General features: G+C 41.8%; 1 protein-coding gene across 5 annotated transcripts in view; it reads right to left on the minus strand.

Moving 5' to 3' along the window:
• rbfox1 (RNA binding fox-1 homolog 1) overlaps positions 1-18,138 on the minus strand; it is a 133,013-nt gene that overhangs the window by 21,856 nt on the left and 93,019 nt on the right. For all 5 annotated transcript variants that reach the window (XM_036589391.1, XM_036589390.1, XM_036589393.1 and 2 more), the window contains 3 exons: positions 17,660-17,792; positions 13,858-13,897; positions 6,029-6,093 (listed from right to left, as the gene is read on the minus strand). In XM_036589391.1, coding sequence (XP_036445284.1) covers positions 6,029-6,093; positions 13,858-13,897; positions 17,660-17,792 — 238 coding nt within the window. The remainder of the gene's footprint in view (positions 1-6,028; positions 6,094-13,857; positions 13,898-17,659; positions 17,793-18,138) is intronic.

The following is an 18,138-nucleotide window of genomic DNA, read 5'->3' on the forward strand; positions in this document are numbered from 1 at the left end:
CCAATAATGGTTTTTAAATCAATAATATAGAATTCCAAGCACCACAGAAGAGCTCGTCCCCACAGTCATGTGTGAAGGCTGAGGCCATATTTTGAAGAAAAAAACACATTTTTCTGCTATTTTAACTACAATAATCTATACATGACTACGAAATATACAAATTAAATGACATAAAGAAACAAAAGCCAAATAAATATCATAAAATATATAATGAAAGTCGTTGTCCCCAGGAGTCGTGTCACTGGTGTTACTGCGTAACAAAAATCTCTTATTCTGAAATAAAAGTCACACTGATGACATCACTCGACTTCCTTTTACCTGTTTTCTGAGGATCTATGGAGAAAAGCACATGGTGAGTCCACTGTGTCTTTCAGTTATCAGAGATTTTCTCATTTAGCTCATGATTTCATATGAAGCTTTTAGCTGAAGTCACTGGTGTGACCGACTTTATTCTGAGGTAGTTGTGAAAAAATAGAATACAAATGGATTAAATTACATATTTTAGTGGATATTCCATGATTGACAACATGTGGTTTGATGCTCTGTAGCAGCCGTTTAGTAAAATGTATTTTTCATTAAAAATGTCTCTGGTGTTCCTTTATTATGTGTAACACAGATGAGGATCAGTAACACCAGTGACTCCTATGGACAGATAGAAAAGTGGACGTTTCTGTAAAATGACCCAAATATATAATTACTCAGGTATCCAAGTATATTTTTAGCCTCTTAAATCTGCATCACTCACAACATTTTCATATCTATGGAGCCCTATTTAAGACATTTCAGCCCTGCCAGGGCCTAGTACAATCTTTATGAACTGCGATCGTGACAATACAAGTAACAGGCATACTGGTATGTTCTAGATAAACACAGAAGTTTAATTATCTCCTCTGACGTGAATTCTATAGAAAATGTCTCACTTCCATGTAAAGAAAGCTACAGTTCTGTCTTTCCATGCTATGCCTTTCTTACAATAAACGACAACAGCAGTTGCATAATTTCCAAAAAGCAATCAACTGCTAAACATATTTATAAGATCAATTCCGCCTGATCTTTGGAGACAATCTACTGTCTTCGTGCTACAGTGCATTCACCCAAAGAAGCCACAGAGCACACAAAGGGAAAACGTACAACAAATGACTTAATCGCTAAATTACTCAGATCTCACACCTGACGAGATTCGTGCCATTGCTGCCTCTGGAGAGTGTGAACACGTTAGAAAGTGTGTGTTGTGAAAAAGACAGGAAACAGAAGAGTGGGAACAGTTCTCAATCCAAACCAATGAGCTGTCTTTGATGTGTACTGAAGGCAACACGCTACAACGGCCCACGATGCTCACAGAAAGGTGACGTAAAGATGGCGCGACACCATTCACAATTAGTCAGCACGACGTTTCACAGCACAGCACAGACTTGTCAGTGGCATGCAGAGAAAAAAAAAAATATATAAATAACATTGACAGATTATGACAGAGCTCCTAGGATGACAGGATAATAGAGTTGCTTTGTCTTGCGAATGTTTTTGCAGGATAATATCAATTGTCACATGTTTGATGACATTGTTATGAGGTTAGCCATTAGCTGTCAAGAGGACGCTTGCGCTCTCATGTCATGCTTGGGGTTTCACACTGCAAACGATGATCTCTCAGCAAGCGAAAGCATCTTAAACGTAGGCACGATAGATAATATGTCTGATTGAGATTGTAAGAACGTTATGAGAATTTTTCAACTTATTAGCTCAGGTAACAGGCTAAGAGGCTCCTTTAATAATATTCAAAGTGAGGCTTTAGGCTGAAATATTTATTGAAGAATTCACTAAAAAACAAAGTAAAGAATATGTAACACAGACGTCTTACAAGGTTCAAAGGTCCTTGTTTATGCACAGTTGCCATAATTATTATTAACCCATTAAAATCCCAGGTTTATTGTTCTCTAAGGATTATTATTCAGAAAATAAAGGGACTTCAATGCAAACAAACTTTGGGCCTATTGACAGGTCCTGCCAATGTAGGGGGATAAATCAGGCATGACCTCAGTTAGCTTGGTGCTAACATAATATAATAATTCCCAAAGAGGCACTAGTGAAAATTAACATTATGTTAGTTATAGAAAACGGAACAAAACGAAAGCTTTTTGAAAGAGAAGAGCAGATTTTTTTCAGAAAACAAAAAAATACACTTAATTCTGATAAATATCTTAAAGAAAAAGACTTAAAAATCTGTGAAAATCAATAAAAGTCTATGAGGAACACTTCCTTTGAGTATGAAGCACTGGAGTGTTGGCAATAGATATATATATATATATATATACACTGATGAGCCAAACACTATGACCACTGCCTAATATGCAGTTGATCCTCTTGTGACACCAAAAGAACTCCAACCTGCCAAAGCATGGCCTCTACAAGATCTCTGAAGGTGTCCAGCAGAACTTTGCCCAGAACATGACATTCCTTTACCGGCTTGTCTTCTTCCCACAGTGCATCCTGGTGCCATCACTTCCCCAGGTAAATGGTGCAAATGCACCCAGCCGTCCACGTGATATAAGAAAATAGGACTCGTCGGATCAGGTAACCTTCTTCCATCGCTCCCAGTTCCAATTCCGACACTCGCATGCCCATTGTAGGAGCTCTCAACTGTCGACAGGGGTCAGCATGAGCACTCTGACCGGTCTGTGGCTATGCAGCCTCAACTCAGCAGGGTGCGATGCACTGCCATGACCATCATTAAAGATTTCTGTGACTTGTGCCACAGTAGCCATTCTGTTGGTTCAGACCAGATGGGGTAGCCTTTGTTGCCTCGTGCATCAGTGAGCCTTATGGCAGCACCCTATGGCTGGTTTGTAGCTTGTCCCTCCTCTGACCACTGTCGGTACTCACCACTGCTGACCAGGAGCACCTGACAAGCTCAGCTTTTCAGAGATGCTCCGACCCAGCCGTCTACCGGGTCGCTCAGGTCTTCATACCTGCCCATTTCTCCTGCATCCTACACGTCGACTACGGTTCACTCACTGTCTTATATCCCAGACCTCGACATGGGCCATTGTTACGATATTCAACGTTTTTCGCTTCATCTGTGAGTGGTCAGAACGTATTGGCTCATCACTGTATTTACTTATGGATGGGAAGTGTAAGTGCTATCCAGCCATGCTACTGTTATTAAGATTCACTGCAAACTATTTTTATTGATTTAGGCAATTTGTTGACGCAGCTGAACAGACTATATTCTTATAACAGTCTTACAATGAGAAATCTGAGATATATCGACTAGATTTAAGATGCCTTCACTTGCCAGGATGTCATTTTTTGCAGTGCAAAAACATGGCAATGCGCTGATGCACGTCTTTGAGGGGCGTGCTATCTACGGTAATGTAATGTGCAATCATGGTTAAAAAAGAGGACAAAAAAGGAGTCAAAATCAGCCGATTCCCTCTCGTCTGACAAAGAGCCCTCGCCTCTGATCTCTTGAGGACTGTCAAGCCTATCCCACTTAATTCTCCAGTTACAGTCCACCATTCCAGCACGGACGCCTCTTACCATTACGTTTGCAGTGACATCTCATTTGATTTAATTTGCCAATTACTGCGCCGGCCGCCATCCACGCAGGAGGAGGGAATTAGACTAATAAATCTGCGTGGCCTTTTCCGAGGCTGCCTCTGCTCGTGTGGAAGGGAGGGAGTTTGACCTCAGAGAAGTAAGTGTGAGCGGAGGCGGCGGTCTGGTGGAGTGCTATGTCAATGTACAGGGCTGTGCAGAAGTCAGAGACCACACTTTGTTCGTTTACTTCTAAGTCAAAATGGCCATTAAGTACAAGTTATTCATTTTTCAGTCAGGAAAAAAAGCAGAAAACATATCACTGCTGTCAGAACCTCATCTCCAAAATGGTAACTTAACAGGGGAAGGACAAAACATACTTCACTTTTAATGTAAATCAATGGAGTTTTTTCAAAGTCATTTTGATCCGTTCATCTTGAGGGCAACAGGCATTTTCAAATTATGTTAAAAACTGAAAAACAACAAAAATAGAGATATTCCAACAGCAGTGATATTTAATATAATGCAGAAGCCTCAAGAACCAAATATAATACCCCATTTTTCAGTAGCGTGTCTACTCTTTGCCTTTCATTCTTTCTTTGTTTGAGAATTTGTTTTTTTTTAAGAAATCTACAGGACTGTTTTTCCAACAAAGTTCAGTCTTAGAAGTTGCATTTCTATTTCTCACAATCCAGGAAATCCACACATTCAGTGGTGTTGAGGTCTGGACTCTGGGGTGGTCAGTCCATTGTTCAGCTTCTTTGTTTGATGTGTCCGTCTCCTTTTCTCAGTGAGGTTCTTCTTGACAGCTACACATCCTTTCAGACCCATAGCGCTGAGTTTGCATGCTCAGACTATACCTGCAGCATGTGGGTGCAATATGAGAAGACACTGTATGACTGAATGAGGGTGAAGAACCTGGGCTGGAGTTATTGGGGGGGCTTCTGCTTTAAGCTAAAAGACTGAAGCTGCTCTTTTTGATAAACATAAGTAGGACTGTTAGATAGAACTAAGGAACAGGGAAGCGATGCAAAAACTTCAAAGGAGGCAGATGGTAAAGATGGGAAATTTTTAGGACGTTAGATGGAAGGAGGAGCTTTAAGCCTTGGGTTCACTACACGACTTAGTGTCTTAACAGATTATAAAAGACTGGACGTCTCACACTACACGACTGAAATATTGGGGATCACAGTAAACAATTAGGGATCACACACTACTTTTAAGCTGTTGCAGAACCAAACGGAACTCACTGTACTCTCGCATTCTCCCGTTACTAAGAGAACCAAATAAACAAATGTGTTGCTGCTGCAGCTGTTTTCTCTGTCCCGACAGTAAAGAAGCAGCAGGTAAACTTGTTTAAATGGATCATGGATTTAAAAATGTGATTAGTTTGGTATTTTTAGAGTTTTAAATGTACATAAACTCGATTGTGTCTTAAACTCAGCTCATTAAAAAGCTTCGCTCCACATGTGAGAGACTTTTTCTTTGTTTACTTGCTGTATGTTCTTCTTTTGCGCTCTCCGTTTTCAGTGGCTGTTGCAGGAGTCCGTTCAGATTGAGTCTTTGATCAGTTTACACTGGATTTTGCTCAGAATCGGGTCGAAAAAATCAAACGTTCGATAAACTCCAACTGGTCTGAAACGCGATTTGGAGGCCAAAAATCTGAGTCTGCGCCCCTCAAACATGACTCAACTCTCTCTCCAACTGTCGACTCCGACTGACCCAAACATCTGCAGACTAGAGCCGACCAGCTCAGACTCAGCCAGACTGAGAATCGGGGCTGAAGTTGGTGAATTAGTAAAAGTCGTGTAGTGTAACCCCGGCTTTAGACATGGTTCTCCTCCCAAATTCAGTCATTCCATAACTCCATTTGTCTTCAGTGGAAGGATGGACAGAAACACCTGTGTATTGTTTCAGATCTGAAGCAGCTTCGTTTTCTCCTCTCTCTCAAAGATGACAGCTTTAAGCTTTTCCATATTAAGGAAAACCAAATTTATTTGCTTTATTTTTTTAATAATTGGAGTAGTAGTTGTGAACATTGTTAGTGTTTTAAAACATTCACTTTCCAGTCCATACAGTCCATTTATTCCCCCCAATTTTCTCCCCAATTTATTTGTATCCAATTCCACCCACTAGTTAGGACTCCCCCAATCGCACAATACCAAGCGAAGGCTAGCACAGGCTTCCTCTGAGACCTGTGAAGCGCTCGGAGGAAAGCGCCAACTGCAAAATGGGGCCCAAGTCATTCTACCCACCCAGAAAGCGAGGCCAACTGGGCTCTCTTGGACTCGCAGCCATGGAGGTCCTCTGCAGCTTTTCATCATTCTTTGATTCAGTTTATTATCTAACATCCAATCTTCTCAGCAATTTCTCCTGAAAAACGAATAACTCGTGTTTAACGGCCATGTTGTCTGGAAGTTAAACAACCGAAGGGTGGTCTCTGACTTTTGCACGGCCCTGCGATGTGCCTGCGTGAAGGCAGCAGAGCGTGTCTTACCTGTCACTGTAGGCAGCGGCGGTGGCGGTGGCAGGCTGGGCGTATCGGTAGGCAGCGTATCCGCCCTAGAACACAGCACACGCACACAGAAACACAGATAGGGACGATTGCAAGGGGCTGCTTCACTCCCGCTACTCACTGTGCAACAACATCTGTTTGGACTTGTTTGTTTATTTATTTATTTATTTATTTACTTGTTTTCCAAAGGGTTGTTTTGATTTTGGGGTTTATGCGCAGCGACAGATGATGGAGGCTCATGGAGCTGAAAAAGTCATGGAGTGGCTGTGCAGATACTCGCACAATGAGACGTGACAACTGCTCTCGTCGCTGCGTTCATTTCCTCGCAATGACTTTACAATGTAAACACAGCTTAATTCACTGAATGAGTGTTGCACTTAAGCCATGCTCGATAAGAGTGGAAATGCATATCATAATCACTGTTATTAAATATGCATGATCTAATTACCAGCGGCAGCATTGTATGGCTGCTCCATGAAAGCTAACCCACTTCCTCATTCTGCTCATGCGCTCGTCGGAGGATTAATTATGTATCGCTGTCATACTACATGGGACTGCTCTCTCTCTCTCTCTCTCTCTCTCTCTCTTTTTTTCCTAAACAACAACAAAATGCTAATTCGAACATGCGGAACAGAAACATCCCGAAACATCAGCTGTTCAATTAAGCAAACGGACCAGACGAACGCGTCCTGGCAGCGGCCCATGTGCACTGATGCACTCAATCTCAAACTGGGCGGACGGCGGGGGTCCATGTGAAATGAACCGGGGCGTGAGAAAACTACAGCTTCCCCCGCGCCCGTCCGCACGCCCCGCAAAAAATAGAGCCATCTGCCCTTCTGCTGCTCCGTCTCTCTACTCATCTCCCTCATGTGCTCTCCTTCTCTTTCTCCTTCGCTTCTGTCTTTCTCTCTCTCTCCCTTCTGCTCTCTCTCCTTTTTCTTCTCTTTTCTGTCTCTATATACTTCTGCTTGCTTTCTCTCTCCACCCTTCTGCTCTATCTCTCTTTCTCCATCATGCGCTCTTTTCTCTTTTCCCTCCTTCGTGCACCTTTTTTCTCTCTTCGTGTTATCTCTCTATCCGTTCTCTCTCTTTTTTAGTCTCTATCTTCTTCTGCTTCCTTTCTCTCTCCACCCTTCTGCTCTATCTCTCTTTCTCCATCAGGCGCTCTTTTCTCTTTTTTCCTCCTTTGTGCACCTTTTTTCTCTCTTCAGGTTATCTCTCTATTCGTTCTCTCTTTTTTTTTAGTCTCTATCTTCTTCTGCTTGCTTTCTCTCTCCACCCTTCTGCTCTCCCTTTCCCTCTTGCCCTTCTGTCCTCTCCTCTTTCTCCTTCGCTTCTATCTTTCTCTCTCTCTCTCTCTTCTGCTCTCTCTCCTTTTTCTTCTTTTTTTGTCTCTATATACCTCTGCTTCCTTCCTCTCTCCACCCTTCTGCTCTCCCTCTCTCTTTCTCCATCATGCGCTCTTTTCTCTTTTCCCTCCTTCGTGCACCTTTTTTCTCTCTTCACGTTCTCTCTCTATCCTTTCTCTCTCTTTTAGTCTCTATCTTCTTCTGCTTCCTTCCTCTCTCCACCCTTCTGCTCTCCCTCTCTTTCTCTAATATGTGCTCTTTTCTCTTTTCCCTCCTTCGTGCACTTTTTTTCTCTCTTCACGTTATCTCTCTATTCGTTCTCTCTTTTTTTTAGTCTCTATCTTCTTCTGCTTGCTTTCTCTCTCCACCCTTCTGCTCTACCTCTCTTTTTCCGTCATGCGCTCTTTTCTTTTCCCTCCTTCGTTCACCTTTTTTCTCTCTTCACGTTATCTCTATCCTTTCTCTCTCTCTTTTAGTCTCTATCTTCTGCTTCCTTTCTCTCTCCACCCTTCTGCTCTCCCTTTCCCTCTTGCCCTTCTGTCCTCTCCTCTTTCTCCTTCGCTTCTATCTTTCTCTCTCTCTCCCTTCTGCTCTCTCTCCTTTTTCTTCTCTTTTTGTCTCTATATACTTCTGCTTCCTTCCTCTCTCCACCCTTCTGCTCTCCCTCTCTCTTTCTCCATCATGCGCTCTTTTCTCTTTTCCCTCCTTCGTGCACCTTTTTTCTCTCTTTCTCTTTTTTCTCTCTCCCTTCTGTCCTCTCCCTTTATCTTTTTCTCTCTCTTCTGCTCTCCCTCTCTCTCTCTTCCTCATGTGCTCTCCTTCGATTTCTCTTTCTCTCCCTCTCCCTTCTGCTCTTTCCTTTTCTTTTTCTTCTTCTTTGTCTCTATCTTCTTCTGCTTCCTTTCTCTCCACCCTTCTGCTCTCTCTCTCTCTCTCTCTCTCCCTTACGGGCAACAATGAAAAGAACTGCGCTTGAGAAAGTCTGAAAAGGTGTTGTTTGAACGCTCCCTTAGTAGAGTCCAGATGTTCTGTATGGATTCGTGTGACGTCACACTTTATAGTGGCTGCCATTTTGAGGACCGACTCAGGGAGTGACTTTGCTACCGTGATGCCTTTAGTTTGCTGTGCTTTGTGAATGATTCACCTGTAAGATGCGACAGAAGCCGAGAGACGAGAGACACACAGACCTTTCATTCACTGTTTTTATTCCAGGCTTGGATCTTCTGCACTGTATAGTTCAGTGTTTCTCTCTGCTGTTCACCTCGTTCAGCTAAAGAAGGGATTAATTAGCTAATAATATCAGGTATTTTAACCAGGAAACCACAGTTATGCAGTGCAGGGGTTTCAGGACTGGAGCTGAACTCTGAACTAACTGCACTAGCAAACTTACAGAATCTCGTCTGTCGAAACACGACGTCGTTTTCAGACCCACGACGTTCAGTCTGATATTTAACGTTTATGTTTCTCCATTCAAACGTCATTTAAATCAGAAACAGAGAGTAAAGTTATACCGGCGGTCTGCAGCTCCGTTAGGGGGCGACTGTTCATCTCTCGGCTGATAACATCAGCTAAAGTTATCTAAAGGCTAGCATTGATCTCATCTGTGTTAATTAGCTGATGTCATTACCCTCCTATGATGACAAAGAGTGTTTCTGCTCTTTATGAACACCATGGGATCCTTTACCCACCCTGACATGAAGAGCCGGTGGGCTTGTGTTCTTTTAAATGCTGTGAGAGACTCTCCAGAATAGGGAGAGGGGCTGAGCATGATATATATATATATATATATATATATATATATATATATATATATATATCAGGAAAACACTAATTTGGTAGCTTTTTCGCCAATTTAAGCGGGACCAGGAGTTCAAGGGGGGGCTGTATAAGGATCACAGCCTATTTTATCGACTTTGTTGATGTAACGTTTTTTGTCTTCCAAAGTAAGTTGAGTCATTTTAGCCATATTCGCCTCTAGTTATGTTCGTGTGGAGCAGCGAAGCCAGAAATTCGGTCCCAAATATGTCGGCCACAACAGAAAAATCACATGATTGAAAGCATAGGATAGGCGGAGCATCTAAAGCTGAGACTAGCTAAAGCTTAGCATTGGGCATGGTGACCTTATGCTTGTGAGGCTCCAGAGTATCCCCTCCTATTGGTCAGTATTTCTCCACTGAGATTAAATGAGCTGTACGTGCACACAGCAACGGGTGCACAGTAAAGTACCTGAAATTAGTCGTTACCCTGGATACTTTCACACATACAGCGTATGGAATTAAAAAGGGCTCATATAGTTACAATTAAGTAGTATAGCAAAACGACAACAACAACTATCGACGTCTAAGGGTTAAAGCTCCCTTTAGCGCTCCCGGCCAGTTGGAAGGAAACTGCGTGCATCTGCATGGACCCCTGCCTCCATCAGGCTCGGTCAACTAAGCTCTGGAGAAGACTGACAGCTTGCAGCACGGTGTGTGAACAGTGGTCAGGAGTTTAATACTGAGCCACGCAGCTGGAGGGAGGCCATCATTTATCTTTATGACTCTCGGCAAGGAGAGAGAGAGGGAGAGGGCGAGAGAGTGACAGAGAGTGAGTGAGGAGGCCTGTGTGTGTATGTGAGAGGAGCAGAGGAAGAAGAAGGGCTCCACTGGTTCTGTTTCTACCCCGACTGCTCCCATCTATCTGCAGCGAGTGTGGACACAGGACGCTTATCAGGCCCACTGAAGCGCACGGCTCGGCTCGAGCGCTCCTGCGTGGGTGCGCGTTTGTCTGCCCGCTCGGCGCTGGGTGCTACTTGCTCACAGAACGCCTGTAAAAGAGACAATAATTGATGCGAGCGCTACTGTCTTCCTCTTCGAGCGCTCGTTATAGCTTTTATAGCAGCCGTTCTCGCTATGCTCAACAAAGCCATTTATTAGCGGCTGTATGAGCGAGAAAGCAACACCGTGTTCTGGTTGCGGCGCTGCTTTTTAATTGAAACCTCTTATTTGGAGGCAAATGTTTTGATTTCCCTAATGGATTTGACAGTTACGTATTAAAGCATCTCTGGAATCTCCCGAAATGCATTTTTTACCCGGCGTATTTAGCCGAATTACGCTCGTTTCTGACGGGTGGGTTGTTGCCAGTTTAATTTCCCGGCTCTTTCCCCTATGGTAGACGCTGGGTTATTGCAGCAGCGTCGCGTGTGGCTTTGCACTCCCTCGCTTTGTTTAACTGGCACATCTCAGCGCCTTGGCACAGGCTGGTCTATTTTATGCTAGTGCGGATTCATTCCGCACTCCTCACCGTCCAACATTCCCTGAATTTTCCACTGCACTCTGCAAACGATGCTGAGTGATAAACACAAATACAGTTCTCGGCTAGTTTCTAATGAATATCAAATGAACTTATCGCGGCGGTGTAATCAATCGGAGGCGCAGTGGCGCTCTGGCTAATGGCAGGGGAGCAGAGGGTGCGTTAGTGCAGCCCTCACGCCATTTCCACACACATTTGTCACCCTGCACAATTTGTTCGGTTCCAGAGAAGGGCAAACTGGGCAGGTCCATCAGACTGCCAGGGCTGCACTGGGCGACAGTTTTGCTTGCATTTGTGGAAAAATATTCGCTGTGAAGATGAACAGAAATGCACTTAAACATGCGCAATCCTTTGCATTGATATCGCTGAGTTTTACTCAAATCAGCAAAAGAAACAGTTCTAGGCCAGGGGTTGGCAACACACGGCTCTGGAGCTGCATGCGGCTCTTCTACTGCCCTGTTGTGCTCCACAGCAGAATCAGTTTTGTAGGTAAAACTAAAATAATCCTCCTTTACAGTAAAATAAAGCTCTGCTGATCGTTCAACACAGTTTAACAATAAATGGTCTTAAACTCTGGAGTTAATGTAGAACTGCTAATTCACCCTTTAACCCTGAAGATCAGCGCAGACTGATGGTCGCCATAGCAACATAGACAACAATCTCGCCTAGCTAGTAGCTAACGAAACGGCAGAGAGAGAGATTTAAGACGAACATTGATAATTTGGAGACGAATGGACTTAATTACATTCATAATCACTCCAGCTGGTTTCCTGATACGTTTAATCTGCAGTGAGAAACTGACAAACACTAAAAAGTGACTAAAAGTCAGTTTCTCGTTTCGCCTGCTCTTTGTTCGAACTGTCCCGTTCCATCTTAAATGTTGCAGCAGTTACATTCTGGTGCTTCAGGCACCATTTAAAGTGGAACGGGGAAATTAGAAAAGAAGTTGGCAAAAGAGAAGCGACTTCAGCCTTCAGTCGAACACTGAGAGACATTTTACAAGAAAGCTGTTCTACTTTTGCGGAAAAGTTTCCTGCTGGAGATGCGAGAAAAGCGGCTATAGCTAAGCTAAAGCTTAAAACAGAGCAAAGTAAGTCTGTGTTTTCGTTTATATTATATTTTTTAGTCTATACTAGTACATCAGCACACACTGATACATATTTACAGCCAAGCTGGTTAAATGGACATAAAATGTTGTGGCTCCCGAGGTGATTTGATTTTTGTTGACATCTTCTTGACATTCGGGCTGCGACCCCTGCTCTAGGTGGATCACTCCAACTACTGTATATCATTTGTGTTAGCTATGATATATGATAGCTGGCGTTAACTAAAACCAAAAACAATGCAAAGATGTTTATTTTGCTGTGTTACCAAACAAGGCATCATCACTGAGGAGAAAACATCCTGAAGACCACGACCTACCATCTAAGCGTTAGCTCTGTCGTTAGCTGTATCATTAGCTTTAGATTTAGCTCATCCGAAAGGGCAGCTGTGGTCATTCAAGTCTCCTCCTTATCCCCAAAACATAAACATAATAGTTTAACTCACAGCGGCTAAAAAGATTTGTTTTTAATGCCCCTTCATTGTTAGCCTGCTGGCAGCAGCGCTACTGCCTATAACAGTAAGTGTGCAGCCCTGAACTCTATCAGGCTTGATGAGAGATCCAGTTCGAACTCCTTTTTTCTGCTGACCATCCATTCCAGAGACATCTGTTCATACTCAGTTCACAGCACAGAGCTCTGCTGCTCAACTGCTTCTACTGCTCTCTCTCTTGCACCTCTCTCTCTCTCTTTGCCCTCCCTTTCTCTCTCTTGTTCTCTCCCTCCTTCTCTCTATTTCTCTCTCCCTCTTTCTTACTGTCTCCCTCTCTCCCTCTAGCTCTCTCTATTTCCCATTTCCCTCGATCTCTTTATTACCTTTCCTCTTTCACTCCCTCTTTCCTTTCATCTTTCATTTCTCCTTTAGTCCCTCCCTTTGTCTCTCACTTGCTCTTTCTTTCTCCCGCCCTCTCTTATTCTCTTTCTAGCTTTTCTCCATCTCTCTTTCTATCACTTGTCCTCTTTCCTTTCTCTTTGTTGCTCTTTTTCTTCCTCTCTCTTTTCTGCCCACCCTTTCTCTTTGTCTTCTTTTCTCCTCTCCCTCCCTTTCTCTCTCTTGTTCTCTCCCCATTCTCTCTATTTCTCTCTACCCTCTTTCTCTTATTGTCTCTCTCCCTCTCTCTTGCTCTCTCCATCCCCCATTTTTCTCCCTTTCTTCCTCTCCATCTCTCTATTACCTTTCATCTTTCATCCCCTCTCTGCTTTCATCTCTTTTTCTATTTCTACTAAGTCCCTCTCTTTCTCTCACCCTCCCTCTCTTATTCTCTTCCTAGCTTTTCTCCCTCTCTCTTTCTCTTCCTCTCTCTCTCCTCGTCCTCTCTCTTCCTTTCCCTCACTCTCTTCCTCTCTCTCTCTCTCACTCGTCCTCTCTCTTCCTTTCCCTCACTCTCTCTTTCTCTCCTCATCCTCTCTTTCCTTCTTCTCCCTCTCTTTCTCTTTTCCTCTCTTTGCCTTACTCCTCTCTCTCTCACTTGTCCTCTCTCTTCCTTTCCCTCACTCTTTCTTTCGCCCTTGTTTTTCTGTCTTTCTCCCTCCCTCTCTCATTCTCTTCCTAGCTTTTCTCCCTCTCTCTTTCTCTTCCTCTCTTTCTCTTCCTTGTCCTCCCCCTTCCTTTCCTTCTCTCTCTCTCTTTTTCCCTCCTTTTTCTGTCTTTCTATCTCTCTCTCTCCCTCCCTCTGTCTCTTTCACACTACTGCCAAACTTGCTCTGCACTCTCTTTTTTTAAACTGGCTCAGGTAGCTGTTTGCCCTGCAGCCAGGGGAGCGAGAGAGAGAGAGAGAGAGAGAGAGAGGCTCACTCAGCACGTCGCTGTCCCCTCTGCTGAATAATGGCATATTGTGCCTACGGCTGTTTGGCTCTGCTGTTTGGTAAAAACATCTCGGACTCTAGTCCCAGGGTCACTTGACATAATGACTAATCTAACAGATAAAAGCTTAAATTAAGATACAGTCGATAACCCCTGAATAAGAGATGAGGTGAGAACGTGTCGCTATGAATCAGGCTGCTGTGTTTACAGTCAGAAGGATGGGGCATGGACACTTAAGGACAGCATGCAGTATCAGTTTATACTTACATAAATATCTGCACCATAAAATCCGTCCTGGTACACAACGCTGGGGGAGAAACACAGAAAACACACACAGTCATGTTAGTTCATGTGTATTTACAAAATAATGATTTTTAATTCATGTGCAACTGATTAACACCTTTAAATCACACACAGGACTGCAGAAAAGTCAGAGAGCACCCTTCGTTTATTTAATTTACACTCAACATGTCTATGAAGCACAAAGTGTTGAGTGAGTCTCTCTTTCCCTTCATTCCAGCTTCCATTCTGTTCAGGAGACTCACTTTCAGTTCCTCAAAGAATCTGCAGACACACCTCCAAAGTTCAGTCTTAGAAGCTGGTTGATCATTTTCTGAAGTAATCAAACACATTCAGTGGTGTTGAGGTCTGGACTCTGGGGTGGTCAGTCCATCGTTCAGCTTCTTTGTTTGATGTGTCCGTCTCCTTTTCTCAGTGAGGTTGTTCTTGACAGCTACACCTCCTTTCAGACCCACAGCGCTGAGTCGTCTTCTCACAGTGGAAGGATGGACAGAAACACCTGTGGATGTTTTCAGATCTGAAGCAGCTTGATTTTCTCCTCTCTCTCAGAGATGAAAGCTTTAAGTGCTGTTTATCTGATGGGGGCAGTTTTGGGGTCGACCAGCTCTTCCAGGTGGTTGTTAGGAGCCACATTTTCTCTGTAGCTGTTAATCAGTTTTTGAACTGCAGTCTTGGCAACTCAAGTGAATTATCTTATACTTCACCTCCTCAGTAATATCCCCTGAAAAGTTGTGCTTAATGGCTGTTTTGACTGGATGTTTAATAAATGAAGGGTCTCTGACTTTTGCACAGTACTGTACATTAGGCAAAGCTAGCATAACATGAGTTATGCATACACTCCTGTCCAAAACTTTGGAATGACCTGTCAGATGTTTGCAATCATTATTTCCAATTATATATCATGCTGATTTTGTTACAGATACATTTATATGATCTTTTTAATGTGTTCATACTCCACAGCTTTATGATGAACAAAGAGTCTAAAATGACAGCTGCATAACATCCACTGAGGAAAATTAATATCCAGAATGATGCTAAATAAAATTAATATTCAGACTGAAATTCTAATACAATTTACATTCAGAATTGAGTTATAATAAAGGTAATATCCAAATTAATACATTATAGTGAAATACATTTCTAGAATTAAGTTCTAATATAATTAATATCCAGAAGCCAAACTAAAATGAATATTCAGACTGAAATTCTAATAAAATTAATATTCAGAATTGAGTTCTAATAAAGATAATATCCAAAACAGTTCATTATAGTGAAATTAATTTCTAGAATGAAGTTCTACTACAACATTCAAAATGAATCTAAAATAAAATTAATATCCAGAATGATGCTAAATAATATGAATATTCAGACTGAAATTCTAATAAAATTAACATCCATAATTAAGTTATAATAAATATCCAAAATATTTTATTATAGTGAAATTAATTTCTAGAATGAAGTTCTAATACAATTAATATTCAAAATGAATCTATAATAAAATTGTACTATCTTTGAACTTAATATCCAGAATGATGCTAAAATTAAATGTTAAATATTCCAACTGAAATTCTAATCGAATTAAAATTCAGAATTAAGTTATAATAAAAATAATATCCAAAATAGTCCACTATAGTGAAATTAATTTCTAGAATGAAGTTCTAATACAATTAATATTCAAAATGAATCTATAATAAAATTAATATCCAGAATGGATACATTCATAATCAATTACCATTAATAGTACATTGTTAAACAAGTTCTTGTTGTTCCCAAAATACAAACGACTTTCTGATGTTTTGAATAAAAGACATCAACAATATAATTTGTTGTCAGGTTTGCATTGAAAACAAATCCACACCGTGGAAGTTATTAATAATAAAACACTATTAATATGACAAGTGATTGTAATATGTGAGTATAAGTGAATATGTGAACAAGAAGACACTGAGGAATTACTAGCAGTCCTTATTTTAGGGCAGGAAGGTTGAGATGTAGGGCTGGACGATACAGACACAATTCTAGTATTGCGATTATATTGCTGAGTATTGTGTTGCAATATATTAAAGGGACATCAATCGATCCTCTGTGTGGTTAAAAAGTGGTCTAGATTGGTCAGGATGCTCACACTACAAAGTAAAACAAGTTAGCGATTTATCAGAGCTCATTTGCATATTGCAGAGGGCTCATTTGCATATTGCGGCCTTCTACAATATCAGTATATTAAAGGACAATATCACGATTAGCAATTGATGTATTGTGCAGCTCTATTCAGCACCCATGGCTGAGTGGACGGGTCACTCATCCAGCCTACAAAACGAAACAGAATAAATCTGACACAAATAATACAAGTACATTAATAAACGCACCTCTAAAAAGAAGTTCTCATTTACAGCGATTCATTCAAACAGATGACTCTCACGCTGAATCGTGCTCTTTTAAAATGAAGACGCTTAATGAGAATTAGAACAGGTACTGATAAACATATCACCACATGACTGTGGAGCAACACTTCATCAAAGAAAAGGAAAGGCTTTTTAAAACGTCCTGAAATTGAATTAAGGGATTTATTACGTTTATGTTTGGTATTCGTTCGGACTCATTTCAATCATTAAACATATTGATTTAGTGACTGCTGCATGTATTTTTCAGAAACCCGCTCTTCTGGAGAACCTCGCTGGAAATCACCTCACTCCAGACTGCAGCCGCCTCTCATAACCCACAATAAGTTCAAATCAGTAATTTAAGGTAGAGCCTCATACAGGATAACCCTATTACTAGAATGACGTTAGTGAAAACAGGTTTTGGAAGGTCGTGCATCTCCATAATCGTCTCTGTCAGTTTATAAAAGTAACGGAGAAGATCAGTCGGCTGGAGGGTTTGTGGTTACTGAGCCTCATGAGATTTCTGCACTTTCACACATTTTCTCCTAGAGCTTCAGACACTTACAGCCACACAGAGAAACAGGTCGAAATGATCAGTCATCTGACTGCACACTGATGCCGTCTTATCAAAAACCTCATAACTCCATTTAAAACGCCAGCTGCCTTTTGCATTGTGTAAACATTTTCATGATGAATGGACCACAAATCTTGTTACATTAGCTTATCTCCGTTGTCTGAACAAAACCTCGTATCTCCAAAATGGTAACTTTACAGGAGAAGGAAAAAACCTACTTTACTTTTAATGTAAGTCAATGGAACCAGACATCTTCCCGAGTCATTTTGGGCCGTTTCTTTTGGTCCATTCATCATGAAATTTACACACAATGTAAAGAGCAACAGGCTGTTTTCAAATTATGTCAAAAACCGAAAAACGACAACAGCGATGTGTTAAAATTTGAGAATGTTTTATGCTGCTTTAAGGTATCATTTTGGAGATGTGTGGTTTTGTTCTGATAGAGCTGATACCCTTTTATCAGAGAATAAAGCACTATTATGTAACAATTTGCAACAACTTACAATAACAACAGCTTTAAAATCGTTTTATGAGTTATAATAGTGAGAATGGCATCTCCGTCATGGAAGTATTGGGGATGTATTTATGGAAATGATTTGGGTGACTATTAACTTCTAGTGTTTGTTAGCAACTATTAGCAACTAAAGAAGCAAACTTTGGTCACCAAACGTGTCTTGGCTGATGAACTACATCTGCAGTGGAAAACGGTGCCCGTTTGGTCCTCTGTGAATCACTAAGATTTTTTCATCCAGAATGATGTGATATAATGCAGTACTGAGTTTTTTCCTCCCACCCGTAGCGTGTCTGGACTCACCCTCCGTACGCTGGGATGTGCGGTGGAGGAGCAGCTGCCCGGAACGTGTTGTAGACGGTGCGTCCTCTCCCTCTTAAGTGCGCCCCTCTGTATGCTGCAGCCGCCGTGGCAGCTGGGTATGGAAAACCTGGCACTGTCCACACAGAGAGAGAGAGGGAGGAGAGAGAGAGAGAGAGAGAGAGAGAGAGAGAAACACAGAGTCAGACATCAACAAATGGCACTGCAGCTGAGTGTTTATAGATCTACCTACCTACCTACCTACCTACCTACCTCGTAGGTCCAAAATGGTAACTTTAGAGGAGACAGAACATGTTGACTTTATTTTTAATGTAAGTGAATGGAACCAGACTTTTTTCAAGCAATTTTGGTATTTGGTAATTTTTGGTAATTATGGCAATTTTGGCATTTTCGAATTATGTCAAAAACTGAAAAACGACAAAAATGGACATAAGAGGTTTTGTTCCGACAGCAGCGATACA

The sequence above is a fragment of the Colossoma macropomum genome, unplaced genomic scaffold (assembly GCF_904425465.1).
Source record: "Colossoma macropomum unplaced genomic scaffold, Colossoma_macropomum, whole genome shotgun sequence".
NCBI lineage: Eukaryota > Metazoa > Chordata > Actinopteri > Characiformes > Serrasalmidae > Colossoma > Colossoma macropomum.